This window comes from Bos mutus, chromosome 8 (assembly GCF_027580195.1).
Source record: "Bos mutus isolate GX-2022 chromosome 8, NWIPB_WYAK_1.1, whole genome shotgun sequence".
NCBI lineage: Eukaryota > Metazoa > Chordata > Mammalia > Artiodactyla > Bovidae > Bos > Bos mutus.
The window spans coordinates 26,934,602-26,960,389 of NC_091624.1; the positions used below are offsets into that span (position 1 = coordinate 26,934,602).

Below are 25,788 nucleotides of genomic sequence, written 5' to 3' on the forward strand. Positions count from 1 at the left end.
ACAGTGCTGAAGTCTTGTCTAGTTTTCCTAAGTGCAAGAAGGCTATGATGTGCCTTATGAAAAAAAATGTGTCTTACCTAAGTATCATTCAGGCCAGAGTTACAGTACTGCTAGCCATGAGTTCAATGTGAATAAATCAACAATACATATTAAATAAGGTGTCTTTTAATACAAACACATATAAAACAAGGTTATGTATTGAGCAATGGATGAAAACGTTGTGATGAGAGGCCTGCAGAAAACTAACTCTGTATTTGTCCTAGGAGCAAAAGTTTAGTATTTGATAATTCGGTACTGGCAGCATGTTAACAGAACGTAAGTAAATATACCCACGGGTTTCCCTGGTGGCTCAGACAGTAAAGAACCTGCCTGTAATGCAGGAGACCCGGGTTCAATTCCTGGGTTGGGAAGACTCCCTGGAGAAGGCCATGGCAACCCACTCCAGTATTCTTACCTAGAGTATTTCATAGACAGAGGAGCCTGGCAAACTATAGTTCATGAGGCTGGAAATGACTGAGAGATTAACACACACACTCTCTTCATAGATCAGAACTGCCATAAAAAATGAAAATAACGAAATCTGGATGCTCTAAAATGATTCAATTTAACTCAAATAAAACAGACAGCACAATGCCAATTTTTTAAAAATGAACTGTTTAGGCCTTGTAAGTACAGACATGTAATATATGTGTCAAATATTGGTCTAATTATGCATAAAACTTCCTAGGGAAATGTTGTATACATTCTTTCCTCAGAGGCACTATGTTTCAGTTTAGATTCATTTTTTTAATGCAGAAAAAGTTTTCATTAGTATGGTTTTTTAATCTTTTTTCCCCTCCCCCTTTGCTTTCTGGCTTGTAGGAAAGTCCTTTCCCATCTTTAGATGCATATTTATCTATACATTCTTCTAATTATTTCATAAATTTTTGGGTGTATACATTGGGAAACACACAAGTATACAGTTTTGTTTTTTTTTTTCTCCTTCTGATGTCTAATTGATTTACCCCTTTACAATATGCATGTGATCAGTTTTACAGCTGAATTAAAATATAGTGATTATCAACCACTAAATTTTTATATATGTGACACAAGAAGTTGGGTCATAAATCCTTCCATGACTCAAGTAATCTTCTCTTGTGCCACAATCATACTTTTAATTATCAAATTTTAATTACTAAAAGACTTTTCCCACTGAGACTATAGAACTAATGCACAAAAATATATAAGACTCTTGTATCATGAGTCTCTGATAATTTCTTTTTTAACCATAATCATGCTAATCAATATCAAATTGGGAAGGGATCCCCACTGGGCTTTTAGATAAATTTTCTTAACAATGAACAAACCAATTTGGGGTGAATTACATTTTTTCAACACTGACTCTGTGTCCTATCCATTAATATGAGATATTATCAAATGAAATAGTTTCTAAAAACTATGTTTTAGAAAATGTTTAATAATATTATTACAGTACTGGTACACAAACAGACAAGTGTAACAAAACAGGAATCCCTTTGTCAAACCCTAATTTGTATCCTATAATTTTACATATTCAATACTTACTGTTTCTACACTTCATATTTTTTCCATTGGCTATATATCTGCCCATGAACACTGCTTTATTAATGCATTTCTGTAATATACAGTTCTAGTATCCTGTGGCCCACTCTTTCTCCCACATTATCCTATCAGGCTTTGACACAAAAGGAAGGAGAGGATAAGAAATCATCTCTTTTATTAACATTTTGGATGTATCTAGATTTCCTCAATAAATAGGGAAAAATTTAAAAATAAGATATGAATACAAGCAACTCCTACAGCTCAACTCCAGAAAAATAAACGACCCAATCAAAAAATGGGCCAAAGAACTAAATAGACATTTCTCCAAAAAAGACATACAGATGGCTAACAAACACATGAAAAGATGCTCAACATCACTCATTATCAGAGAAATGCAAATCAAAACCACTATGAGGTACCATTTCACACCAGTCAGAATGGCTGCAATCCAAAAGTCTACAAATAATAAATGCTGGAGAGGGTGTGGAGAAAAGGGAACCCTTTTACACTGTTGGTGGGAATGCAAACTGGTACAGCCACTATGGAGAACAGTGTGGAGATTCCTTAAAAAACTGGAAATAGAACTGCCTTATGAGCCAGCAACCCCACTGCTGGGCATACACACTGAGGAAACCAGAAGGGAAAGAGACACGTGTACCCCAATGTTCATCGCAGCACTGTTTATAATAGCCAAGACATGGAAGCAACCTAGATGTCCATCAGCAGATGAATGGATAAGAAAGCTGTGGTACATATACACAATGGAGTATTACTCAGCCATTAAAAAGAATACATTTGAATCAGTTCTAATGAGGTGGATGAAACTGGAGCCTATTATACAGAGTGAAGTAAGCCAGAAGGAAAAACATAAATACAGTATACTAACGCATATATATGGAATTTAGAAAGATGGTAACAATAACCCGTGTACGAGACAGCAAAAGAGACACTGATGTATAGAACAGTCTTATGGACTCTGTGGGAGAGGGAGAGGGTGGGAAGATTTGGGAGAATGGCAATGAAACATGTTAAATATCATGTAGGAAACGAGTTGCCAGTCCAGGTTCGATGCATGATGCTGGATGCTTGGGGCTGGTGCACTGGGACGGCCCAGAGGGATGGTATGGGGAGGGAGGAGGGAGGAGGGTTCGGGATGGGGAACACATGTATACCTGTGGCGGATTCATTTTGATATTTGGCAAAACTAATACAATTATGTAAAGTTTAAAAATAAAATAAAATTAGAGGAAAAAAAAAATCCAATCCATAAAAAAAAAAAAAGAAAACATAAAAAAAAAAAAAAAAAAAAATAAGATATGAAACTCTTAATTGTAAATCCTTATTCAATTGATGGACTCACAGATTCAGACTTTAATGGTCAAATGCAATGGTGGTTTACTACAGGAAAATCAGTGTAACAAACCATACTAATAGATTGAAGGAAAACTACATGATTAACTTAACTGATGCAGAAAAAGCATCTGACAAAACCCAAATCTCATATGAGAAAAGCACTCAACAAATTAGAAAAAGGAGGAACTTCCTCAACTTGATTAAGGGCATTTATGGAAAACCCACAGCTAAAATCTATTCAACGGTGACGGCCTGAAAGCTTCCCCTTAAAGATTAGGAATGAGACAAGGATACACACTCGTGCCACTTATAGTCAACACTGTACTGGAAGTTCTAGCCAGAGCATTAAGGTAAGAAAAGGAAGACAACTAGATTGGAAAGAAGAAGTAAACCTATCTCTGTCCACAGATGACATAATCCTAAATATAGAATAAGATCCACAAAAATAGTATTTCAGCTAATAAACAAGTTCAGCAAAAGCTGTACAAGACCAATACACAAGAGTCAATAGTATTTCTGTAACCAGCAATGAACAATTCAAAAAGGAAATTAAGAAAATAATCCCATCGATAACAGCATCAAAAAGAATAAAATACTTAGGGATACATTTAACCAAAGAGATAAGACCTTACATTAAAAAAAAAAAACCACAAACAGTAATGAAAGAAATTGAAGAAAACAAAAATAAATGGAAACACATTCCTTGTTCATCAATGAAAAGACTCAAAGCCTTTGACTGTGTGGATCACAATAAACTGTGGAAAATTCTGAAAGAGATGGCAATACCAGACCACCTGACCTGCTTCTTGAGAAATCTGTATGCAGGTCAGGAAGCAACAGTTAGAACTGGACATGGAACAACAGACTGGTTCCAAATAGGAAAAGGAGTACATCAAGGCTGTATATTGTCACCCTGTTTATTTAACTTATATGCAGAGTACATCATGAGAAACCCCGGGCTGGAAGAAACACAAGCTGGACTCAAGATTGCCGGGAGAAATATCAATCACCTCAGATATGCAGATGACACCACCCTTATGGCAGAAAGTGAAGAGGAATTAAAAAGCCTCTTGATGAAAGTGAAAGAGGAGAGTGAAAAAGTTGGCTTAAAGCTCAAAATTCAGAAAACGAAGATCATGGCATCTGGTCCCATCACTTCATGGCAAATAGATGGGGAAACAGTGGTAACAGTGTCAGACTTTATTTTTTTGGGCTCCACAATCACTGCAGATGGTGACTGTAGCCATGAAATTAAAAGACGCTTACTCCTTGGAAGGAAAGTTATCACCAACCTAGATAGCATATTCAAAAGCAGAGACATTACTTTGCCAACAAAGGTCCCTCTAGTCAAGGCTATGGTTTTTCCTGTGGTCATGTATGGATGTGAGAGTTGGCCTGTGAAGAAGGCTGAGCACCGAAGAATTGATGCTTTTGAACTGTGGTGTTGGAGAAGACTCTTGAGAGTCCCTTGGACTGCAAGGAGATCCAACCAGTCCATTCTGAAGGAGATCAGCCCTGGGATTTCTTTGGAAGGAATGATACTAAAGCTGAAACTCCAATACTTTGGCCACCTCATGCAAAGTATTGACTCACTGGAAAAGACTCTGATGCTGGGAGGGATTGGGGGCAGGAGGAGAAGGGGACGACAGAGGATGAGATGGCTGGATGGCATCACTGACTCGATGGACGTGAGTCTGAGTGAACTCCGGGAGTTGGTGATAGACAGGGAGGCCTGGCGTGCTGCGATTCATGGGGTCGCAAAGAGTCAGACACGACTGAGCAACTGAACTGAACTGAACTATCATTAAGATCATAATACTTCCAAGAGCAATCTAAATATTCAATACAACCCCTATAAAAAAATCTCAATGGCATTTTTTACAGAAATAGAAAAGCTGATTTTAACATTTAAATGGAATCTCAAGGTACTTCAAATAACCAAAAGAATCTTGAAAAAGAACAAATATGGAGAACTCACATGTCTTGATTTCAAAGCTTACCACAAAGCTACATGAATTAAGCAATTAAGCATGGTACTCACATAAGGCTAGATAGACAAATGGAATAGAACTGAGAGTCCAGAAAGGAACCCATATATTTACAGTCAGATGATTTTGACAAAGGTGCCAAGACCATTCAATGGGAAAATAATAGCTTCTTCAACAAATGGTAGAGGGACAAACAGATAATCACACCCAAAAGAATGAAGTTGAACCCCTCTCTCACAGAATATACAAAGACAAGTAAGAACAAAAAGTTAGATAAATTGGACTGTGCCAAAATTAAAGACCTTTGTGCATTATAGGTCACCATCAAAGAAATGGAAAGACAATCTACAGAATGAGAGAAAATATTTGCAAATCACATTATCTGATAAGGGTATAGTATCCAGAATATACAAAGAACTTAACAAAAAAGACAATCCAATTTAAAACTGGGCAAAAGGCTTCTACAGACATTTCTCCAAAGATCAACAACGAGCCAACACAAGAAAAGAGGCTCAACATCATTAATCATTTAAGAAATGATCCTGAGGGATCCTCTGGAGTGACAGAAATGTTCTATATCATGATTGTGGTGCTGGTGATACAGTGGTGTACACCTGTCAGAACACATCAAAGCACACACTTAAAGTAAGTGTATTTTATTATGTATCCATTACACTTCAATAAAGTTGATTTTAAAAAACTCAGTCGTGATTACTCTTTAAATGTCATGGTTGGCATTTATGTTAATCTACTTCCCTAATATGATCAGATTGTGCTTATGATATCTATTAAGCAAAGCAGTGTAGATGTTATACATTTAAAGTGGTCATAAACAAAAGGTGTAACTGCCAAATAGTCTGAATTCTCAAATAAAATAGACATAGTTGCTCACCAATTCTGGAAGAGGGCAAACAGTTCCAGTATTCATATACAATCCTTCAACTATAATGAAACGTCGAGTTACACGAGCCTTGCGAGGATTCTTTAAAAGAAAAAAACAGACATTTTAAACTTTAGTAACTCCAAATATAAAAATCTGTTAGGTGCTTTCTAGCACTTTCACATTACAAGATGTATTCACCAAGATAAATAAATAGACTAAATTAATTTCAAGTTTAAGGTTTGCAATCCTGTTACTATGAGATGAAAAACAGTGCTTTCTTCTCCTAGGTATGTTTTCAGGTCACATAGCCAATGAGGGCTTCATATACAATCCTTCAGGGCTTCCCTGGTGGCTCAGAGGTTAAAGCATCTGCCGCAATGCGGGAGACCTGGGTTCAATCCCTGGGTCGGGAAGATCTCCTGGAGAAGGAAATGGCAACCCACTCCAGTGTTCTTGCCTGGAGAATCCCATGGATGGAGGAGCCTGGTGGGCTACAGTCCATGGGGTCACAAAGAGTCGGACACGACTGAGCAACTTCACTCACTCACTCAGCCAAAGAGGAGGCCTCACCCACAAATACAAACTGTTTAGAATCTGAGAAAATTAAAACAAAAACACAACCCTCCAAGCCCAGAATGACTGGGAAGGGACCCAGGGCAATCTTCTGGGGGAGAAGTGGATGTTTTACGTCGTGACAGGGGTCAGGACACCTGGGCTACATAGGCATAGTGAAAGTGAAGTCACTCTGTCGTGTCCGACTCTTTGCGACCCCATGGACTGCAGCCTACCAGGCTCTTCTGTCCATGGGATTTTCCAGGCGAGAGTACCGGAGTGGGTTGCCACTGCCTTCTCCAGCGGATCTTCCCGACCCAGGGATAGAACCCAGGTCTCCTGCATTGTAGACAGCTGCTTTACCGTCTGAGCCACCAGGGAACTCCATACATAGGTATAACCACTGGTCAAAACTGTATGACTAGGATTTATGTATTTCAGTGTCTGTAAATTTTACCTAAAGTAAGAAGAACTATAATGATGATGACAATCATCATCTTCACAGAGATGGGGTGGGAAGTTAGGTGAAGGTTCAGATGACACAAGAATGACAGAATTTTGAAAACAGAGCTGAGAGAAGGGCACAGGGAGCTTCACTCTACTACTATTTCCTCTGAATGTGCCAGATCTTTCAATAATAAAAAGTTAAAAAACAGACAAACCTTGATCTCCCTTGTCAACCAAAAAACAAATGAAACCTTTACCTTTCTTATTTCTCAAAACTGAGTCAAGTGAAACTGACTATGGCTTCATCCAGTGATGTTCAAAGGTGGTGCGGTGGAGGGACTTTTTCAAATAACACATGCCTTTCCACACCCCACTGATCTTTGACACCATTTCTGATTATCTTATCTTCTAAAGATAGAACTCCAGAGGATACAGGTATTTAAGAATCCTAGAATATATGCGCCCATTTATCCTCTAGAAAGGCTGTCACAACTGAAACTCTCATCAGAGCTATAGGAGGACCCTTTGTATCATCACATACATCAGTGTGGCACTGATTACTACCATAAAAGTTTTCCCTAATTGGACAGGCAAAAACCTTTACCCTAATTTCTGTAATTGTTAGTGAGGTCAGACTATGTTTTATTTGCTCAGTTGTTTGTATTTCTGTGAACTGCTGTTTTTAATATACTGTCTTTTTTTTTTCTTAAAGAAGGATTAATATGGGATATGAGAACTCCATAAGAAAAGGAATGAAAAAAAGAATGAACCCCAATAAGTTGGGAAATTTTTGACAAAAAAAGTTTGATCCAAATCCAGACTAAACAGCAATATTTTAACTCACTTTCAAAGTAAAAACAAGCATCTAAATAGAAAATATATAAAAATTTAAATATTAAAATAAAATTTTAAAGTATTTATTTCTAAAAATCAAAATGTAAAGTAATTTAGAAAGCTTACTCTCGGCAGGAAAATATGGTAGAATTAATTAGTAAAAAGGTAAAAACTATAAAATGGAAATAAATTTTAAGATAATTCCTGGTTATTCACTTTAAAAAAGTTCCACAGATTGTAAATCTTATAAAATACATACACACAAAACTTGAGTATGTGGTCTTCCAAATTTGTACAATGTTAACTTGGCAAAATAACTCCACAGCAGACCAGTTCATTGGTCATACTTTCTACGGCAGCGTTCTTCAATATGGTAGCATTCTAATACTAAATCATAATAAGGGGCATCATTTTACAATTTGTAGAAAGAATTCATAGGTGGTATGGTCTCAATTTTAAGCTGTTCCCTAACATCTATAGATTTTTCTAAATTGTATAATTATAAAACACAGCTTATAGCACATCTATCGCAGAATAGCAGAAGAGCAGAATCTATGCATATTCACCACAAGAATGTGTATGATCATGTAGTGCTGCTCCCAGACTATCACCTAAACAAAGACAACTGAATCCAAAAGAAATAAAACAAGTATCTAGAAAAATGGGAATTAACACAAAATTAAGAATGTGATGAGCATCTTTATCAGTTACTCTAGCAATGGATGAGTTGCAGTGGAAAAGTCCACTTGAAAGTGGTGTTTCAAACCACGAATCTGGTGACCAGGTTATTAGTACATCTACATACAGTGGTTCCCACTGCAGAACCACAGACCAGAACTACCTTCTCCATCCCTGTTGTCAGGGGCAAATAAATGCTAATTCTAATGGTGATGCTTTGAATACATTTCCTCTATTTCCTCCTTTATCAGAACAATAAGGAGCAAGTTCCACTCCCCCAATTCCCTCTCTGCCCCAAGGACCTACGCAGGTGCTTGAGAAGTGTAAACAGGCTGCAGGAGGGAAGGAAACCATGCTTGAGGCAGTTGCTTCCCATAGGAAGCAGTTGCTCAGAGCTCTGGGATGAGGCTGGGGTCAGAAGTCTCACATAAATTCATAGATTAAGATACGCTGCCACTGTTTTTTCCAGTGGACTGATACATGATTTATTCTGATATGAATAAGTGTGTTTTGAATTCACTAGGTATATCCTGTTAACACTGTAATGAATTCTGGTGTTATTTCTGTAGAGTTGAGTATATATTCCTCCATCTCCAAAGTGCATGCTGTTTTTCTTTTTCTCTTTTTAGAAAGCTGCCTAGATACAGTTTTTCCAAATTCGCCACATATAATGATGACAATGATGAGGCAATTACTATCAGACTTGGCTTTCTAACCTGAGGTACATTTAATAAGCAAGAACACTTTTATTTATTACCCAAATGTGATCCACAGGCAAGTTTTCATTACAAATTACCATTTCATTTATAATTTAGCTGGTTAGAAAGTACTAAAGAACTGTATAATTTTCTTCAAAAGAATCATACCTTTTGATCTTCAATCTCTTGTTCTTTTAGTAGTCGCTCCAGGTCGTCCATATCATTATGGTTAAACACCTTAATGTCACTACGTGATGCCTGTAATCCCTTCTGAATAGCAAAGCAGGCAGCTTTATCTCTGCAAGAAAGACAGACCCACCAGAATGGGGTTTAAAGAGTCTTGTCAACATTCTCAGAAAAGGAATGCTTGTTTTTATAACTTGACCAACATCCACTTGTTAAACTGAAGAGGGTAAATAGATAAAATATGTTTGAACATTAATACATCATTGTTTGCACTTCACTCTGCCAAGTCTTTCCACCTAACTACCATACTGATTCTGTTCCAAGAACCATATTCTTGCCATATTTTGCTCTTTGAAAAATCAGCACGCATCTTACTGTATGGATATTCACAGTAATTTTCTCATTCTGAAAACTAAATGAAACATTGATGTATCTTATCATCAATAACATCTCTGATTTGACTGGCCACCACTCTGCCATTACTTTGCCATGAAAATGAATACTGGACTGTTGACTCTATATAACCCAGGGGAGAATGCTGAGTCATATAGATTAAACTTCAGTACGATCTCCCAAATTGAGTTATTTGTGGTGAGAGGGTGGAATATAGTTTTTGGTTTTTTTTTTGGAATACAGTTTTTAAATTAAGTGTATTATTTAAAACTTCAAACAAGACTTCTACTTCTGGGGAGAAAGACATTATTAATTTTTCCTATTTTTCTTTCTGGGTAAAACCAAAAATCCTTGACATTGTATATAAAACAAATATAAAACAATACTGAAAAATAAGAAAAAGCACACAAGCAAGGGATGTAAGAAATGACATGGACAAGAAAGCAGTGGTACATATACACAATGGAGTATTACTCAGCCATTAAAAAGAATGCATTTGAATCAGTTCTAATGAGGAGGATGAAACTGGAGCCGATTATACAGAGTGAAGTAAGTCAGAACGAAAAACACCAATACAGTATACTAACACATATATATGGAATTTAGAAAGATGGTAATGATAACCCTGTATGCGAGACCGCAAAAGAGACACAGACGTACAGAAGAGTCTTTTGGACTCTGTGGGAGAAGGCGAGGGTGGGATGATCTGAGAGAATAGCATTGAAACATGTATATTATCATATGTGAATCAGATCGCCAGTCCAGGTTCGATGCATGAGACAGGGTGCTCAGAGCTGGTGCACTGGGATGACCCAGAGGGATAGGATGGGGAGGGAGGTGGGAGGGGGGTTCAGGATGGGGAACACATGTACACCCGTGGCAGATTCATGTCAAGTATGGCAAAAACCACTACAGCATTGTAAAGTAATTAGCCTCCAATGAAAATAAATAAATTTTTAAAAAAATGACATGAAACAAGTTCCTGGATTTTCCTGATTTGGAACTGATGCAGCAGGCAAACTGGAAATGCCAACAGGCATAGACAAAAAAGGTCTGACAAAAGTCTGCTCTCTGTAGCCAAGGACAGGAAAGGGGGCAGCTCAGCAAATGATAATGTCTGTGTGTGTTCTTAGTCACTCAGTCATGTCCGACTCTTTGCAAACCCATGGACTGTAGCCTGCCAAGCTCCTCTGTCCATAGGGATTCTTCAGGCAAGAATACTGGAACAGGTTGCCATGCCCTCCTCCAGGGGATCTTCCCAAACCAGGAATCAAAGCCAGGTCACTCATACTACAGGTGGATTCTTTACCTTCTGAGCCACCAGGGAAGCCCAATAATGTCTCTATTGCAGCCAAATCAAGAACAACCTGGGCCTGTCCCCTCCACATCAGCAAAGGCTCAGGGGGAACCTAGACTCTAGCCTTTACAGGGCCATAACAAGGCTCCCCAACACCCCCAAGGGAGTTGTCACAGAAGACAACCAGGACTTGTATGTATCCCTACTGGATAGTAACAAGTGGCTCCCACTGTGAAGACCATGTGGAGACCCAACTTCCAACCCTCTTGCATGAGAGGCACTCTCCCCTCTCTATGCTTAGGGTATGTCAGGGGAGGCTCAGAGAAAAGTAGGACTCTCATCAACAACCAGCAGAAATGAAAATAACCCCATGTCAGTGTCAATGGAGGCCCAGTGGAGACCCTGGACTTGTATTTCCATCTGGCAGTAATGAGGCAGCAGTGGCCCCTGCCCCTGTTGGAAGACTGTCAGAGAAACAATTAGAACATTTAAATAAAGCATAAACTATAACAGCATAATATGAAAATGTTGTCATACCAAGAACCAAAAAACATCAAACAATGGAAAAAAAATCAACTAGTATAGGTACTGAGATGACAAAGCTGTCAGGATTATCTGTCAATGATTCAGAGCAGTCACAATGAAAATGCTTCAGTGAGTAATTACCAACATGCTTGAAACAAATGAAGAAACAGGAAGTCTCAGCAGAGAGAGGGAAGAAATAAATAATCCTGTGGAGATGTTAGAATTGAAAAACAAAATAGTCAAGAGAAAAAGCATAGTGGATGAGCTCAAAATCAGAAAGCTAAAAATACAGAACAGTGGAAATCAAGTCAATGTAGATAGCAAAGAGAAAACAGACTGGAAAGAAAAGAACAGAGTCTCAGGGACCTGTGAGACCACAATAAAATATGCAACATTCAACTCTGCGGAGTTCCAAAGAAGAGAACCAAATAGGTACTTAAATAAATAATAGCTGAAAAAAGTCCCAACTTTGGCAAGAGGCTTAACCCAACAGATTAAAGAAGCTGAGTGAAATTCTTGCAGGTGAACCCAAGCATATAAATGCCAATACAATTTTAGTCAAATTTCTGAAAACTAGTGACAAACAAAAAATTCTTGAAAACAGCATGCAAAAAATGACGTCTTATATATAAAAGAAAGTTGAGTGGCAGTACATTTCTCATCATAAACCAGAACAGAGCGCCACAATGTATTTCAGATACTGAAAGAAAAGACTGGCAACCAAGAATCCAAAACTAGGCAAAATATTCTTTGCTAATGAAGAGAAGATGCCATTCTCAGTTGGAAAAAACTATGAGAATTTTTCTCAAGCGGGCCTCCCCTAAATGAATAGCTAGGGAAAGCTCTCCACATAGAAATAATAAATAAATAAAATAAAATAACTGTACATTCTGATGAAGGAAGAAAGAACAAAGTAAAAAGTATGAACACACACAGTAGGCTTTTCTTCTCATGAGTTTTCTAAATTATTTTTGGATGGTTCAAGTAAAAATTATAACACTATCTCATGTGGTTCTCAAGGTGTTTACAAGAAATACTTAAAACAACTGTATTATAAAAAAAAGATATGTGATTGTATTATATAAACAAGATAAATAAAAATGGAACTCCCAAAGACATTCAATTAACCCTGAGAAAGGCAGGAAAAAGAAAAAGGAAAACAAAAAACAAACAGAACAAGCAAAAAATGAAAAATAAAAATTGGTAGATCTAAGCTCTCAGATGGTTAGATAGCATTACCCATTCAATGGACATTAACCTGAGCAAACTCCATGATATAGTGAAGGACAGGGAAACCAGGCATGCTGCAGTCCATGAGGCTGCAGAGTTGACACAACTCAGCAACCGAACAATAAGCTCTCATATACCAATGATTACATTAAATGTAAATGGCTTAAATATACAATTTAAAGACAGAGACTGGCACAGAGGATTAAACATACTGCCTATAAGAAATTGCCTTCAGATGTAATGAGATAGGTAGGTAGTAAGGGAATATGTATGTATGTTATATACAATAATACAGGCAGTGAACATATTTATTACATACAATAAATCCACCACACAAAACTTTCAAAAGGGAAGCAGAGTGCCTGTGTTATTAACTGATAAAGACAACTCCGGAACAAAGAAAATTATCAGAGACAGAGAAAGTCATTCAGTTCAGTTCAGTTGCTTAGTCATGTCTGACTCCTGCAACCCCATGGACTACAGCACACCAGGCCTCCCTGTCCATCACCAACTCCCAGAGTTCACTCAGACTCATGTCTATTGAATCAGTGATGCCATCCAACCATCTCATCCTCTGTCGTCTCCTTCTCCTCCTGCCCTCAATCTTTCCCAGCATCAGGGTCTTTTCTTATGAGTCAGTTCTTCGCATGAGGTGGCCAAAGTATTGGAGTTTCAGCTTCAGCATCAGTCCTTCCAATGAACATTCAGGACTGATTTCCTTTAGGATGGACTGGTTGGATCTCCTTGCAGTCCAAGGGATACTCAGGACTCTTCTCCAACAGCACAGTTCAAAAGCATTAATTCTTTGGTGCTCAGCTTTCTTTACAGTCCAACTCTCACATCCATACATGACTACCGGAAAAACCATAGCTTTGACTAGACGGACCTCTGTTGGCAAAGAAATGTCTTTGCTTTTTAATATGCTGTCTAGGTTGGTCATAACTTTTCTTCCAAGGAGCAAGCATCTTTTAATTTCATGGCTGCAGTCACCATCTGCAGTGAAATTTTGGAGCCCCCAAAAAGTCTTTCACTGTTTCCACTGTCTCCCCAACTATTTGCCATGAAGGGATGGGAACTGGCTGCCATGATCTTAGTTTTCTGAATACTGAGTTTTAAGCCAACTTTTTCACTCTCCTCTTTCACTTTCATCAAGAGGCTCTTTAGTTCTTCTTTTCCTTCTGCCATAAGGGTTGTATTATCTGCATATCTGAGGTTACTGATATTTCTCCTGGCAATCTTGAACCCAGCTTGTGTTTCATCCAGCCCAGCATTTCTCATGATGTCCTCTGCATATAAGTTAAATAAGCAGGGTGACAATACACAGCCTTGATGTTCTCCTTTTCCTATCTGGAACCAGTCTGTTGTTCCATGTCCAGTTCTAACTTACTGTTGAGCCATTATATAATAATAAAAAGTATTAGTCAAGAAAACTTATCCTAAACATGTACCAAGTAACAGAGCTTACAAAAGGTAAGAAACAAAAAGTGATAAAAATGAAAGAAGAAATAGACAAACAACAACAACAGTTTGATAGACCTGTAGCACTAGTAGTTTGACAGAACTACCAAACAGAAAATCAGCAAGGATACAGAAGAACTCAATAACACCAATCAGGAAGATTTAATTGTCATTTACAGAACACTCCATTCAGCAGAATATTGTTTTCCTATTTAATGACAGGGCTTCCCTGGTGACTCAGATGGTAAAGAATCCACCTGCCAGGTGGGAGACCTGGGTTCAATCCCTGGGTTGGAATGATCCCCTGGAGGAAGGCACGGCAACCACTCCAGTATTCTTACGTGGAGAATCCACATGGACAGAGGAGACTGGCAGGCTATAGTCCACAGGGTCACAAAGAGTCAGACACGACTGAGCAACTAAGCATAGCACAGCACATTTAATGATAATGGAGAAAAATAATTTTCCTCAAAAGGTAAATAAAATTTCATGGAAATTACTCTTTGTTTCACTAAAACTATGATATATAGAAATATATCTTAGGAAGTTGACATGTAAAACTACCTCTCTCTATGAGTGGATTGTAAGATAGAAGTGGCAAATAAATCTTTTGTGTGGTTTCTTTTGGTTTTAATTTGTGTATCACTGACTTTCAACAAAATAATGATCAGTACAACATTTGATCACTGAATACTATCATATGAAAAACCGAAATGTGTAAGGAAGGAAATTAATCACATGTCCTGTCACGAAGTGACGCGTTCTCACTGTTGTCCTCATACGGGATTTTCTCTGTATTTGCCAAAACATTCTTTTTTAAAGTGACTATGGAACATATTCAAATACTTATATCTTTCCTTTTCTCCTTTGCTTTTCGCTTCTCTTCTTTTCACAGCTATTTGTAAGGCCTCCCCAGACAGCCATTTTGCTTTTTTGCATTTCTTTTCCATGGGGATGGTCTTGTTCCCTGTCTCTTGTACAATGTCACAAGAAGAGATAAGAAAGCCTTCCTCAGTGATCAAAGCAAAGAAATAGAGGAAAACAACAGAAAGGGAAAGACTAGAGATCTCTTCAAGAAAATTAGAGCTACCAAGGGAACATTTCATGCAAAGATAAAGGACAGAAATGGTATGGACCTAACAGAAGCAGAAGATATTAAGAAGAGGTGGCAGGAATACATAGAAGAACTGTACAAAAAAGATCTTCACGACCCAGATAATCACGATGGTGTGATCACTCACCTAGAGCCAGACATCCTGGAATGTGAAGTCAAGCAGGCCTTAGAAAGCATCACTATGAACAAAGCTAGTGGAAGTGATAGAATTCCAGTTGAGCTATTTCATATACTGAAAGATGATGAAAGTGCTGCACTTGATATGCCAGCAAATTTGGAAAACTCAGCAGTGGCCACAGGACTGGAAAAGGTCAGTTTTCATTCCAATCCCAAAGAAAGGCAATGCCAAAGAATGCTCAAACTACCACACAATTGCACTCATCTCACACGCCAGTAAAGTAATGCTCAAAATTCTCCAAACTAGGCTTCAGCAATACGTGAACCGTGAACTTCCAGATGTTCAAGCTGGTTTTAGAAAAGGCAGAGGAACCAGAGATCAAACTGCCAACATCCACCGGATCATGGAAAAAGCAAGAGAGTTCCAGAAAAACATCTATTTCTGCTTTATTGACTATGCCAAAGCCTTTGACTGTGTGGATCACAATAAACTGTGGAAAATTCTGAAAGAGATGGCAATACCAGACCACCTGACCTGCCTCTTGAAAACCTGTATGCAGGTCAGGAAGCAACAGTCAGAACTGGACATGGAACAACAGACTGGTTCCAAATAGGAAAAGGAGTATGTCAAGGTTGTATATTGTCACCCTGCTTATTTAACTTGTATGCAGAGTACATCATGAGAAATGCTGGGCTGGAAGAAGCACAGCTGGAATCCAGATTACTGGGAGAAATATCAATAACCTCAGATACGCAGATGATACCACCCTTATGGCAGAAACATCTGGTCCCATCACTTCATGGGAAACAAATGGGGAAACAGTGGAAACAGTGTCAGACTTTATTTTGGGGGGCTCCACAATCACTGCAGATGGTGACTGCAGCCATGAAACTAAAAGACGCTTACTCCTTGGAAGGAAAGTTATAACCAACCTAGAGAGGATATTCAAAAGCAGAGACATTACTTTGCCAACAAAGGTCCATTTAGTCAAGGCTATGGTTTTTCCAGTGGTCATGTATGGATGTGAGAGTTGGACTGTCAAGAAAGCTGAGTGCTGAAGAATTGAACTGTGGTGCTGGAGAAGACTCTTGAGAGTTCCTTGGACTGCAAGGAGATCCAACCAGTCCATTCTAAAGGAGATGAGTCCTGGGTGTTCTTTGGAAGGACTGATGCTAAAGCTGAAACTCCAATACTTTGGCCATCTCATGCGAAAAGTTGACTCACTGGAAAAGACTCTGATGCTGGGAGGGATTGGGGGCAGGAGGAGAGGAGGGTGACAGAGGATGAGACGGCTGGATGGCATCACAGACTCAATGGACTCGAGTTTGGGTGAACTCCGGGAGTTGGTGATGGACAGAGAGGCCTGGCGTGCTGCAATTCATGGGGTCGCAGAGAGTCGGACACAACTGAGTGACTGAACTGAACTGAACTCATGGAATATATTCCAAGAAAGACCATATCACAGGCCACAAAACTAACACATTTACATTTTCCAAAGGTTTGGAAACTAAACAACACACTTCTGCATAACCTATGGGTCAAAGAGAGTATTAAGGAAAATAAAATCCAAGGAACTACATGAAAATGAAAATAAACACATCAAATTCATGGAACACAACTATAGCATGATTAGGTAAATTCATAACACTAACACATTAGAAAAAAAGAAAAGCCTCAAATTAGTAATTGAAGTTCCCACTTCAAGAACCTAGAATAAGATAAACTGAAAATGAGGAGACAAGAAACACACAAGAAATTAGCAGAAATGAAAACAAAAATACACTGTACAAAAAAATTCTATGAAACAGAGTTGTTTTTTTTTTTAAAGATCAATAGAATTGACAAATCTCTAGCAAAAATGACAAAAAAGAGAATAGACAAAAATTACCAGTCAGGAAGGAAATGGGCTTCCAGACATTTGTACTTTGGCCACCTCATGGGAAGAGCTGACTCACTGGAAAAGACTCTGATGCTGGGAGGGATTGGGGGCAGGAGGAGAAGGGACGACAGAGGATGAGATGGCTGGATGGCATCACTGACTCGATTGAGTCTGAGTGAACTCCAGGAGTTGGTGATGGACAGGGAGGCCTGGCGTGTTGTGATTCATAGGGTCGCAAAGAGTCGGACACGACTGAGCAACTGAACTGAAGTGAAATGTATACCACATTAGAAGGATAAGAAAGGAATACCACAAAGTATGCTATACATATAAATTTGATGATTCAGAAGAAACGGACCAATTCCTTGAAAAACACTAGCTACTACATCTCAATATTTAAATAGCCTTATAAGTACTAAGGAAATCAAATTCATAGTTAAAATACTTCTAAAACAAAACAAAACAAAAAAACTCCAGGCTCAGCTGTTTTTACTGGAGAATTCTAACACATGTTTATAGAATTTCTCCAGAAAATACTAGAAGAGGAGAGAACACTTTCAAATTGACTTCAGAAAGTATTCTGATGCCAAGACTACTGCTGCTGCTGCTAAGTCGATTCAGTTGTGTCCGACTCTGTGCAACCCCATAGACAGCAGCCTTCCAGGTTCCTCCGTCCCTGGGATTCTCCAGGAGAATACTGGAGTGGGTTGCCATTTCCTTCTCCAATGCATGCATGCATGCTAAGTCGCTTCAGTTGTGTCTGACTCTGTGCAACCCCACAAACAGCAGCCCACCAGGCTCCTCTGTTCACAGGATTCTCCAGGCAAGAATACTGGAGTGGGTTGCCGTTTCCTTCTCCTATGCTAAGACTAACAAAATCTAAAAACAGTTAAGTATGGCTAGTTATCAGGAAATATAAACTAAAACCACAATGAGATATCTTTATACACCTACAGAATGACTAAAACGAAAAATAGTGACAACACCAAATGCTGCTGAAGATGTTGGAGAAACTACATCACTTATATACTGTTGACAGAAATGTGAAATAATATAGCTACTCTGGAAAAGTTTGGCAGTTTCTTGAAAAATGAAATGTGTAACACTGCATGACCAGCAACTGCACTCTTTGGTCTATATTCCAAAGAAATAAAATTTAAGCTCACAGAAAAACCTATATATGAATATTTATTGCATCTTTACTTGTAATATACCTAAACTAAAAACAACTCTGATGTCCTTAAGAGGTGAATAGTTCAACAAACTTTGGTGTATCCGTACTATGGAATGTGGCTCAGCAATCAAAAGGAACAAACTCCTGTTTTATACAACAACTCTAAAGAATCTCTGGAGAATTCATTCAAAATGAAAAAAGGCAATCCTCAAATATTACCTACTATATGATTACATATGTACAGCAATCTTGAAATGATGAAATTACCGAAATGGGAGAAGAAAGCAGTGGCTGCTGCTGCTGCTGCTGCCAAGTCGCTTCAGTCGTGTCTGACTCTGTGTGACCCCATAGACGGCAGCCCACTAGGCTCCCCCGTCCCTGGGATTCTCCAGGCAAGAACACTGGAGTGGGTTGCCATTTCCTTCTCCAATGCATGAAAGTGAAAAGTGAAAGTGAAGTTGCTCAGTCATGTCCAACTCTAGCGACCCCATGGACTGCAGCCCACCAGGCTCCTCTGTCCATGGGATTTTCTAGGCAAAAGTACTGGAGTGGGGTGCCATTGCCCTCAGGGGTTAAAGAGAAAACAGGATAGAAGGGACATGGGTGTGACAAAACCAGGGATTATCTTGACTTTATCAGTGTCTACATTCCAGTTTGAAACTGTATTAGAGTTTTGCAAGAGGTGACTTTTGGGGAAGACTAGGTAAGGGGTCCAGAAAATCTCTGCATTTCTTACAGGTGTACGTAAAGCCACAATTATCTCAACATAAAGCATTTCATTAGTAAAGGGTACATAAAGTAACAGAAAGATAAAGTAACAAGGAAAGATTTAAGTATATGAACAACCATTGCTCTGAGATCTGTAGACAAAGCATTATCACAGTTTACTACAAAAGAAAGAAAATGAAACCTCAGGCATATTGCCTATGCCTAATGAATTTATCAAAAACAATTCATTAAATCATTTGCTAAATACCATTTTTACTCCAGTGTGCCTACCTTCAAATAGACTTCAGGTGGAATATTTAAAATTATGTACAAGGAAATAATTAAGTTTTCTAATGATGTACTAGAAATTTAAGTTCTAAGACACCAAGCATAAGACTTGAAAGTGAATTTAGACTAGGTTTCCCAGCAACTAAACCAAAAGGACAATATAGTATTTATTATCTGACAAAGGAAGCATACAAGTTCAACTGTTAACTGTAAGCCTTTTCTGGACTTTAAACTCAAAAAGGAATTTATGGGGTGGTACTTGTACAAAGCAATACTGGATGACACTGTAGTTGTAACTATGCTTTATTAAAAATCTAGTCCCTAGTTGGGGACTTTCTTAACTTTCCAGAAGCAAACATACATGGGCACTGGATGTGTGGTACTGCTGTTTACCATAGAAGGGAGGAGCAGAGTGAGGGCTGGCAGAGCCCAGGCAGCAGGTTACAGGCAGCATCAAAAGTACCTGCCGCTAGCCCAAGCCTCTGTTATCTTCTGCGCAGATTATTAAATAACTTTTAATTTTAGGTCTCAGACTGACTTTTGCTTCCTCTTTAACACTGTAGCCAGAATTTGGTTTTGTCACATTTCACTTAATAGCTTCCATTGTTCATAAAAATAGAGACACAAGTCCTTATTATGAGTTCCCAACTCATGACTTCAGTATTCTAAACAACCCATGGGGCAAGATCAGCAGAGACCAGGAGTTGCAGCGTGGGTGCTTCGAAGTGGAGTGACTTCAGCAGGGAGTGTGAGTGGGTTATGATCACAGACTCACAAGGATACCATGCTGTCAGGAGCTGCATAGGGAAGGCAGAGGGCTGGCCCCTTCCTGCAGAAGTTTGACCTTCTCAATGTTAAAAAAAATATCAATATTTTAAGTAGATGATCTCTAACAGAGACATTTTCTAGGAAGGCCAATATTATTTCCAAAGGAATTTTGAAATGAAGGTAAAGGTAACTTACACAAACACAATGTCCCCTCTCTTAGAGTAAGCAGGAATAGCACTGGCTATGGTGGCAAATCCATATGAGTATATTATGGCTTCTTCTGTCTTCATAAATTTTGCCAGGCGGTCTTCTAAATCCAAGTGCACATCTAGTTCAAGAGTAAAAAGTTAAATGGTTAAAAGGTCTTTTAATTCTTTTTCTTTGACTAAAGAAGAAAGAAAATAACATAGGCAGTTTAGTTATTAGTAGTCACCTTGTGGTCAAATGTAATTGTTTTTAGTTACAAGTTATACAGTATCTACTAAGATAATTCCAGGCCCAAACTATGTCTATACTCTGTGAACTGAGTCAGCTACTCATCTGTCCGTAAACACGTAACTCAGATGGCTCTGACTCGGTTTTGCTTTCGTATTACTCTAGCAGTAAGAATTCAAGGCCCTGTCACTTTGCCCACTTTAACTTCTCTCAATCAACAGTGCTGAGGTGTTATCAACGTATGTTAATTTATTAATGCCTTTTTGCATTTTAGCAGAAGTGACCAAACCAGGCATTAAGACAACTGTCAAGCAGTTTTTAAAAGGAAAAGAAATACAAAAGCAAAGTGGTTAAAAAGAACTCCACACACTCTGCATTGAGAGGGAGCCTTTCTCAACTATGGTGGTCACTCCGCTGACAGTTTGTGTCAGCATTTATTGGTGGCACCTGCCATTATACTTTAGGACTGAGTTTCTGTCTGAATTTTCTTTCTAAGAGTACTGGTGAATCCAAATGTAGAATACAAAGAGAAATATGGCCCTTTTATGGAAGCAGCTTAGGAAGAATGTTGATATAATTATAGGGATAAACTGTAATTATTAAACTGTTTTTTTTCTTCTCTCTTACATCATGGTTCCATATAGCCTTTCACCTTCCTAGACCCTCAGATGAAAAGACCAGCGATATCCGGAATAAACAGTATACTGACTGGCTTTGAACTGGAAAACTTTAAGGCGTCTTGAAGCATTACCCATGAGCAGAAAAATTTTTTTAACTTCCTTTAGCTCTTTTAACTACAGCAGGACCCAAGCCTGGAGAACCAGATCAGCGTTTTACCCTTGCCCTGTGCAAGGAGAACTCAGAAGCTGATACAGGGAAGACGCAGCCAGGCCCCTCTAGCCTTGCAGTTTCAAGAGAAAGAGGACGAGCTCAGAGCAGTAAAGGCAGACTTGCATACAGAGCCGGGGTATGTCCACTGAGAGGAATCAGAAGCGCAGGCAGTGGCAGAGGACCTAGATGTTCTCCACTAAGGGCTGAAGAAGGCTGATGGCCCAGCAGAACCCTCCCTTCAGCCTACATGTCGAGGACCTGTAGGTGGGAGCATCGCACTAAGAGGCCCCTTCAGCATCAGCCTTCCCTGCGGTATGCCCCTCCCCACCAGAGCATTCCTGGTGAGAAAGGGGAGAAGGAAAAGACCTGAAGGACTGAGATATACAAAAGAAACAACCCAGCCCACGGTAAGGGACAGGGACCTAGTTAATTATAAAGCTTCCATCACCTTCCAGGGAGGGGTAAGTTCAGCAATAGGAATAAACCACTTTTTAGAACATTTGACTAAAGTGTCTAAACTCTGTAAACCCACTTACTGATATATCAGAGGCAAGCTAATCTTATTGCGATGCCTTTTAATTAATGAGACAAAATTGAGAATTATAAAAGATACAACTTCACAAAGGACTACATTTTAAAAAGGAGATGAGGGCTGTCTAACAATCTCAGTTAATTCAACTGTAAATTAAACATTTAGTAAATATCACATAAAGATACTGTGATAAGCACTGGGTCAGGGAGAAATACAGGGCTCCTGCCACCTGACAAAGTGAGACAGCTAAGAGAGGCATCTGGCAGTTTTCAATGGAGAACTCTGAGCCTACAAGGGAGACAAAAGACTAAGCTGTGCCTTTGGTCTCCTGGTCTGAAGCAGCTGGGTCCCTTCTACACTCAGAACTGCAACACCTCCGTAGTGACTTCTGACTAAAGGCAGAGGTCCCTCAATCATGAACTGAAGGCTGCAGGGGTGGGAGCCAGTCATTGAGCGAGAAATGAGACAGCACAGAGGGTCCAAACTAAATCCCAATTTGATGGCAAGAGAGGCACGGTGAGGAATTAGAAAATTTAGCAGCAATATCCGAAAAATAAAATAAATCAAAGTCTACTTCATAGACTTCTTAAAGAATGATACAGAATTGTGAAAATGAACTATTTACCCCATTCTAATCAAGCAATGATTTAAAAAAAATCTAGGCATGCTTCTGCCCATTTATAAGTTTAAAAGTATACCAATATAGCCTGAAAGTGAAAGTCACTCAGTATAGTGTGCGACTCTCTGCAACCCCATGGACTATACACAGTCCATGGAACTCTCCAGGGCAGAATACTGGAGTGGGTAGCCTTTCCCTTCTCCAGGAGATCTTTCCAACCCACAGATAGAACCCAGGTCTCCTGCACTGCGGCAGATTCTTTACCAGCTGAGCCACAGGGGAAGCCCAAGAATACTGGAGTGGGTAGCCTATCCCTTCTCCAGCGGATCTTTCTGACGCATGAATCGAACCGGGGTCTCCTGCATTGCAGGTGGATTCTTTAGCAACTGAGCTATCAGGGAAGCACTCCCATATAGCCTATTACATAAAAAATACATGAAATATCATTTGATTTCCATTACCAGTCAAATAGTTATTTTTATAAACTGATACTTTAATTAGATCAATATTAAATAAACATGAGATTTCACAATAACAAGGTCTAGAAAGATGCATCCTGGTTGATCGAAATAGTACCAAAGGAGTGCTTAGCTTTTCAAGCATCAAACCTGTGATAGCAACACCACCAAGACTACAGACTTGATTTTGCTCCTCCCTGCCCACCATTCTATAAGGTATGTTGCCAGGGAAAGGTTTCAGGCAAAAATCTGACAAGAACAAGGAAAGCAGAAAAGCACCAGACATCCAGCTTCCTCCATGCGGCTGAGCACGAGCATGTCTCAGGTGTGCCTTCCTTTTCCTCTGTTAGTGTCCTCTGAGCACCTTCCCTACACGAAGACCCCCACCTCTCCGCTGCCTCTCATTTCTGATCAGATGAGAGAGCAGGTCCCATGTAGGAGGCCTCCTTCAAATTACCATGCTACCTCTAAATCGGGAATTATCTATGGCAAGTCTCAACAATTTAGCTAGCAGAAGTACTACCCAAGTCACAGTGAAATGCTTTCATTCATTATCTCCATTTCAAAAAGAAAAAACATGCTGTGCATACAAACTTTCTACCAACCACAAAAAGGGATTTAAAGTCATTCTGTAGATCTAAATGATTCTCATTGATTAGCAATAAAACAAATAAAAATAAATAAAACAAATACATCTTGGCTCTGCTTTAAGGGTTTACAGTTAGCAACTCAGTTGATAAAAAAATTATGTTAATACTTTCATCACACATACTCATAACCATTTTTATGTCATTACCATGAAGTGGTAAGAAGAATCTCTCTACAATAAGTCAGTGATTTACTGGTTCTTGTCTAGTCCCAGAAGCTTAAATAAGACAGGCCTTTTCTCCTAACTAAAAACACTGAGCTTTAGCTGATGTCAGCCTTGCAAAGCAGGTTTTGTGACAAGTGAACAAGGATAGCTGTATGACTTCTTTTTATGTATGATATTACACTGCAATGAAGAAATTCTCAACAAAAGGGCAGGGGAGGCAGTAAACAGAAAAAACTGCCAGGGCATGTTCTTTGACTCTGGATGTCTATCTTCTGTGTGCACGATCCCTTTCAACAATTAGATTCATAGATCTGCATGCGGCATTTTTAAATTCACTGCTAGGAAACAATATGGCAGGCAGGAGGCTATGGCAGGAGGTGACCAGAAGGCCTCCATGTCCTCTCTGCCCTTTCTGCTGCCCTTGCTGGCACTTGCTCCCTCACCAGAACGTAACAGATGGGAGGCAAGGCTAGGGCAGGATGCCCCACACCAAGCACAGAGCCTGGCCATGGTGGTCATCACAGGGGCTCAGATCTGGGCTCCCTCACTGCCAGCTGCGAACTCCAGACAGGCCTAAAACTGTTCTGTCCCTCTCAGGTCCTTCCTCTGTCAAATGGCAACAGGTGTACCTACCTGAAAGGATTGTTAGGAGAACCGCAAGAGTTAATGCTCATAAACACTCAGAATAATGCCTGGCATGGAAAAAGCAACATATTGTGTGTTTGTTCAACTAAATTAATATTTGTAGAATAAAAGAAAATGTTTTCTTCTTTTAAAAGGAAATATCAGATATGTTATCTTCTAATGAAGCTATCCAAATCCTGGATATCCAAATATAAGGGCTATCTTATATTAAAGCCACTCAGTTCAATTTCCTATTTATCAGAATAAAAGGAGGTATTATGGCCAAGTTCTAGTTTGTTGTTTAGAGGAAAAACCATAAAATTGCCAATTTTAAAACAGTTACAACCTACTATATTTTCTCTTTATATCTCCATATTTTTATGTTACATACTTTTTTTAAATACCTGAGACTTGGACAATTTTTCTTAAAAGTACAAATATCACATATGTACTCATTAAAATACAAAAACAGTGCTGAATGTTTTCCAGAATGCTTTTGCATGCAGTATTTTTTCACAAACAGGATCTTACGTGATTCTTACCAAAATGTTCTAAGTTGCACAAAGATCATTCCCTGCCTACACTGAGAAAACTACAATCCCATGACTGGTAGAAGGAAGTGGCAAATCTAGGAATTTTATGACCAAATGCTTTTCCTACTAAAACATGCAGTCAAGATACTATACAAGAGAGAAAAAATATCTTTAAAATAAACAAATGAACAGTTCTTTACTCTTTTCTCTAAAACACAATTAAATGTCACTATCTCTCACCATGAAACCCTGCCAGTAACTGTCTTTTGATTCAGTTTAAGACCATAGAGCCAAGTATGTATTACATATGCAAGGCAGATCCCAGGCCTGAGGAATAAACAAATAAATGAGATCTGAATGCATTACAAACAAAATAAAAAGGTTCAACAAGAGCAATTATCAAAGGCACTGGGACTGCATTAGCCTTAGAGAAAAGGAAGGCTCCACAACTTGATAACACCATTTGACTCATTCTAAAATACACATTAAAACAGTAAGATGAGAAGGTGGAAAAACCTCTGGTTCACATGGTCCTTTACTATATAAGACAACTTGCTGGGCCTTTAGGAGGCAGGTAAACATTTAGCCTAAGAAACTAGAAGAATTTTAATTCAATTCTCAATTTTCTTTTTTCTGTGTTAATCACCTGCTGCTGCTAAGTCACTTCAGTCACGTCCGACTCTGTGCGACCCCAGAGACGGCAGCCCACCAGGCTACCCCGTCCCTGGGATTCTCCAGGCAAGAACACTGGAGTGGGTTGCCATTTCCTTCTCCAATGCATGAAAATGAAAAGTGAAAGTGAAGTCGCTCA

At 39.0% G+C, this 25,788-nt stretch overlaps 1 protein-coding gene across 2 annotated transcripts in view; it reads right to left on the reverse strand.

Moving 5' to 3' along the window:
- SPTLC1 (serine palmitoyltransferase long chain base subunit 1) overlaps positions 1-25,788 on the reverse strand; it is a 73,361-nt gene that overhangs the window by 14,503 nt on the left and 33,070 nt on the right. For both annotated transcript variants that reach the window (XM_005887193.3, XM_070375239.1), the window contains exons 6-8: positions 20,327-20,459; positions 9,162-9,291; positions 5,794-5,883 (exon numbers count right to left, since the gene is read on the reverse strand). In XM_005887193.3, coding sequence (XP_005887255.2) covers positions 5,794-5,883; positions 9,162-9,291; positions 20,327-20,459 — 353 coding nt within the window. The remainder of the gene's footprint in view (positions 1-5,793; positions 5,884-9,161; positions 9,292-20,326; positions 20,460-25,788) is intronic.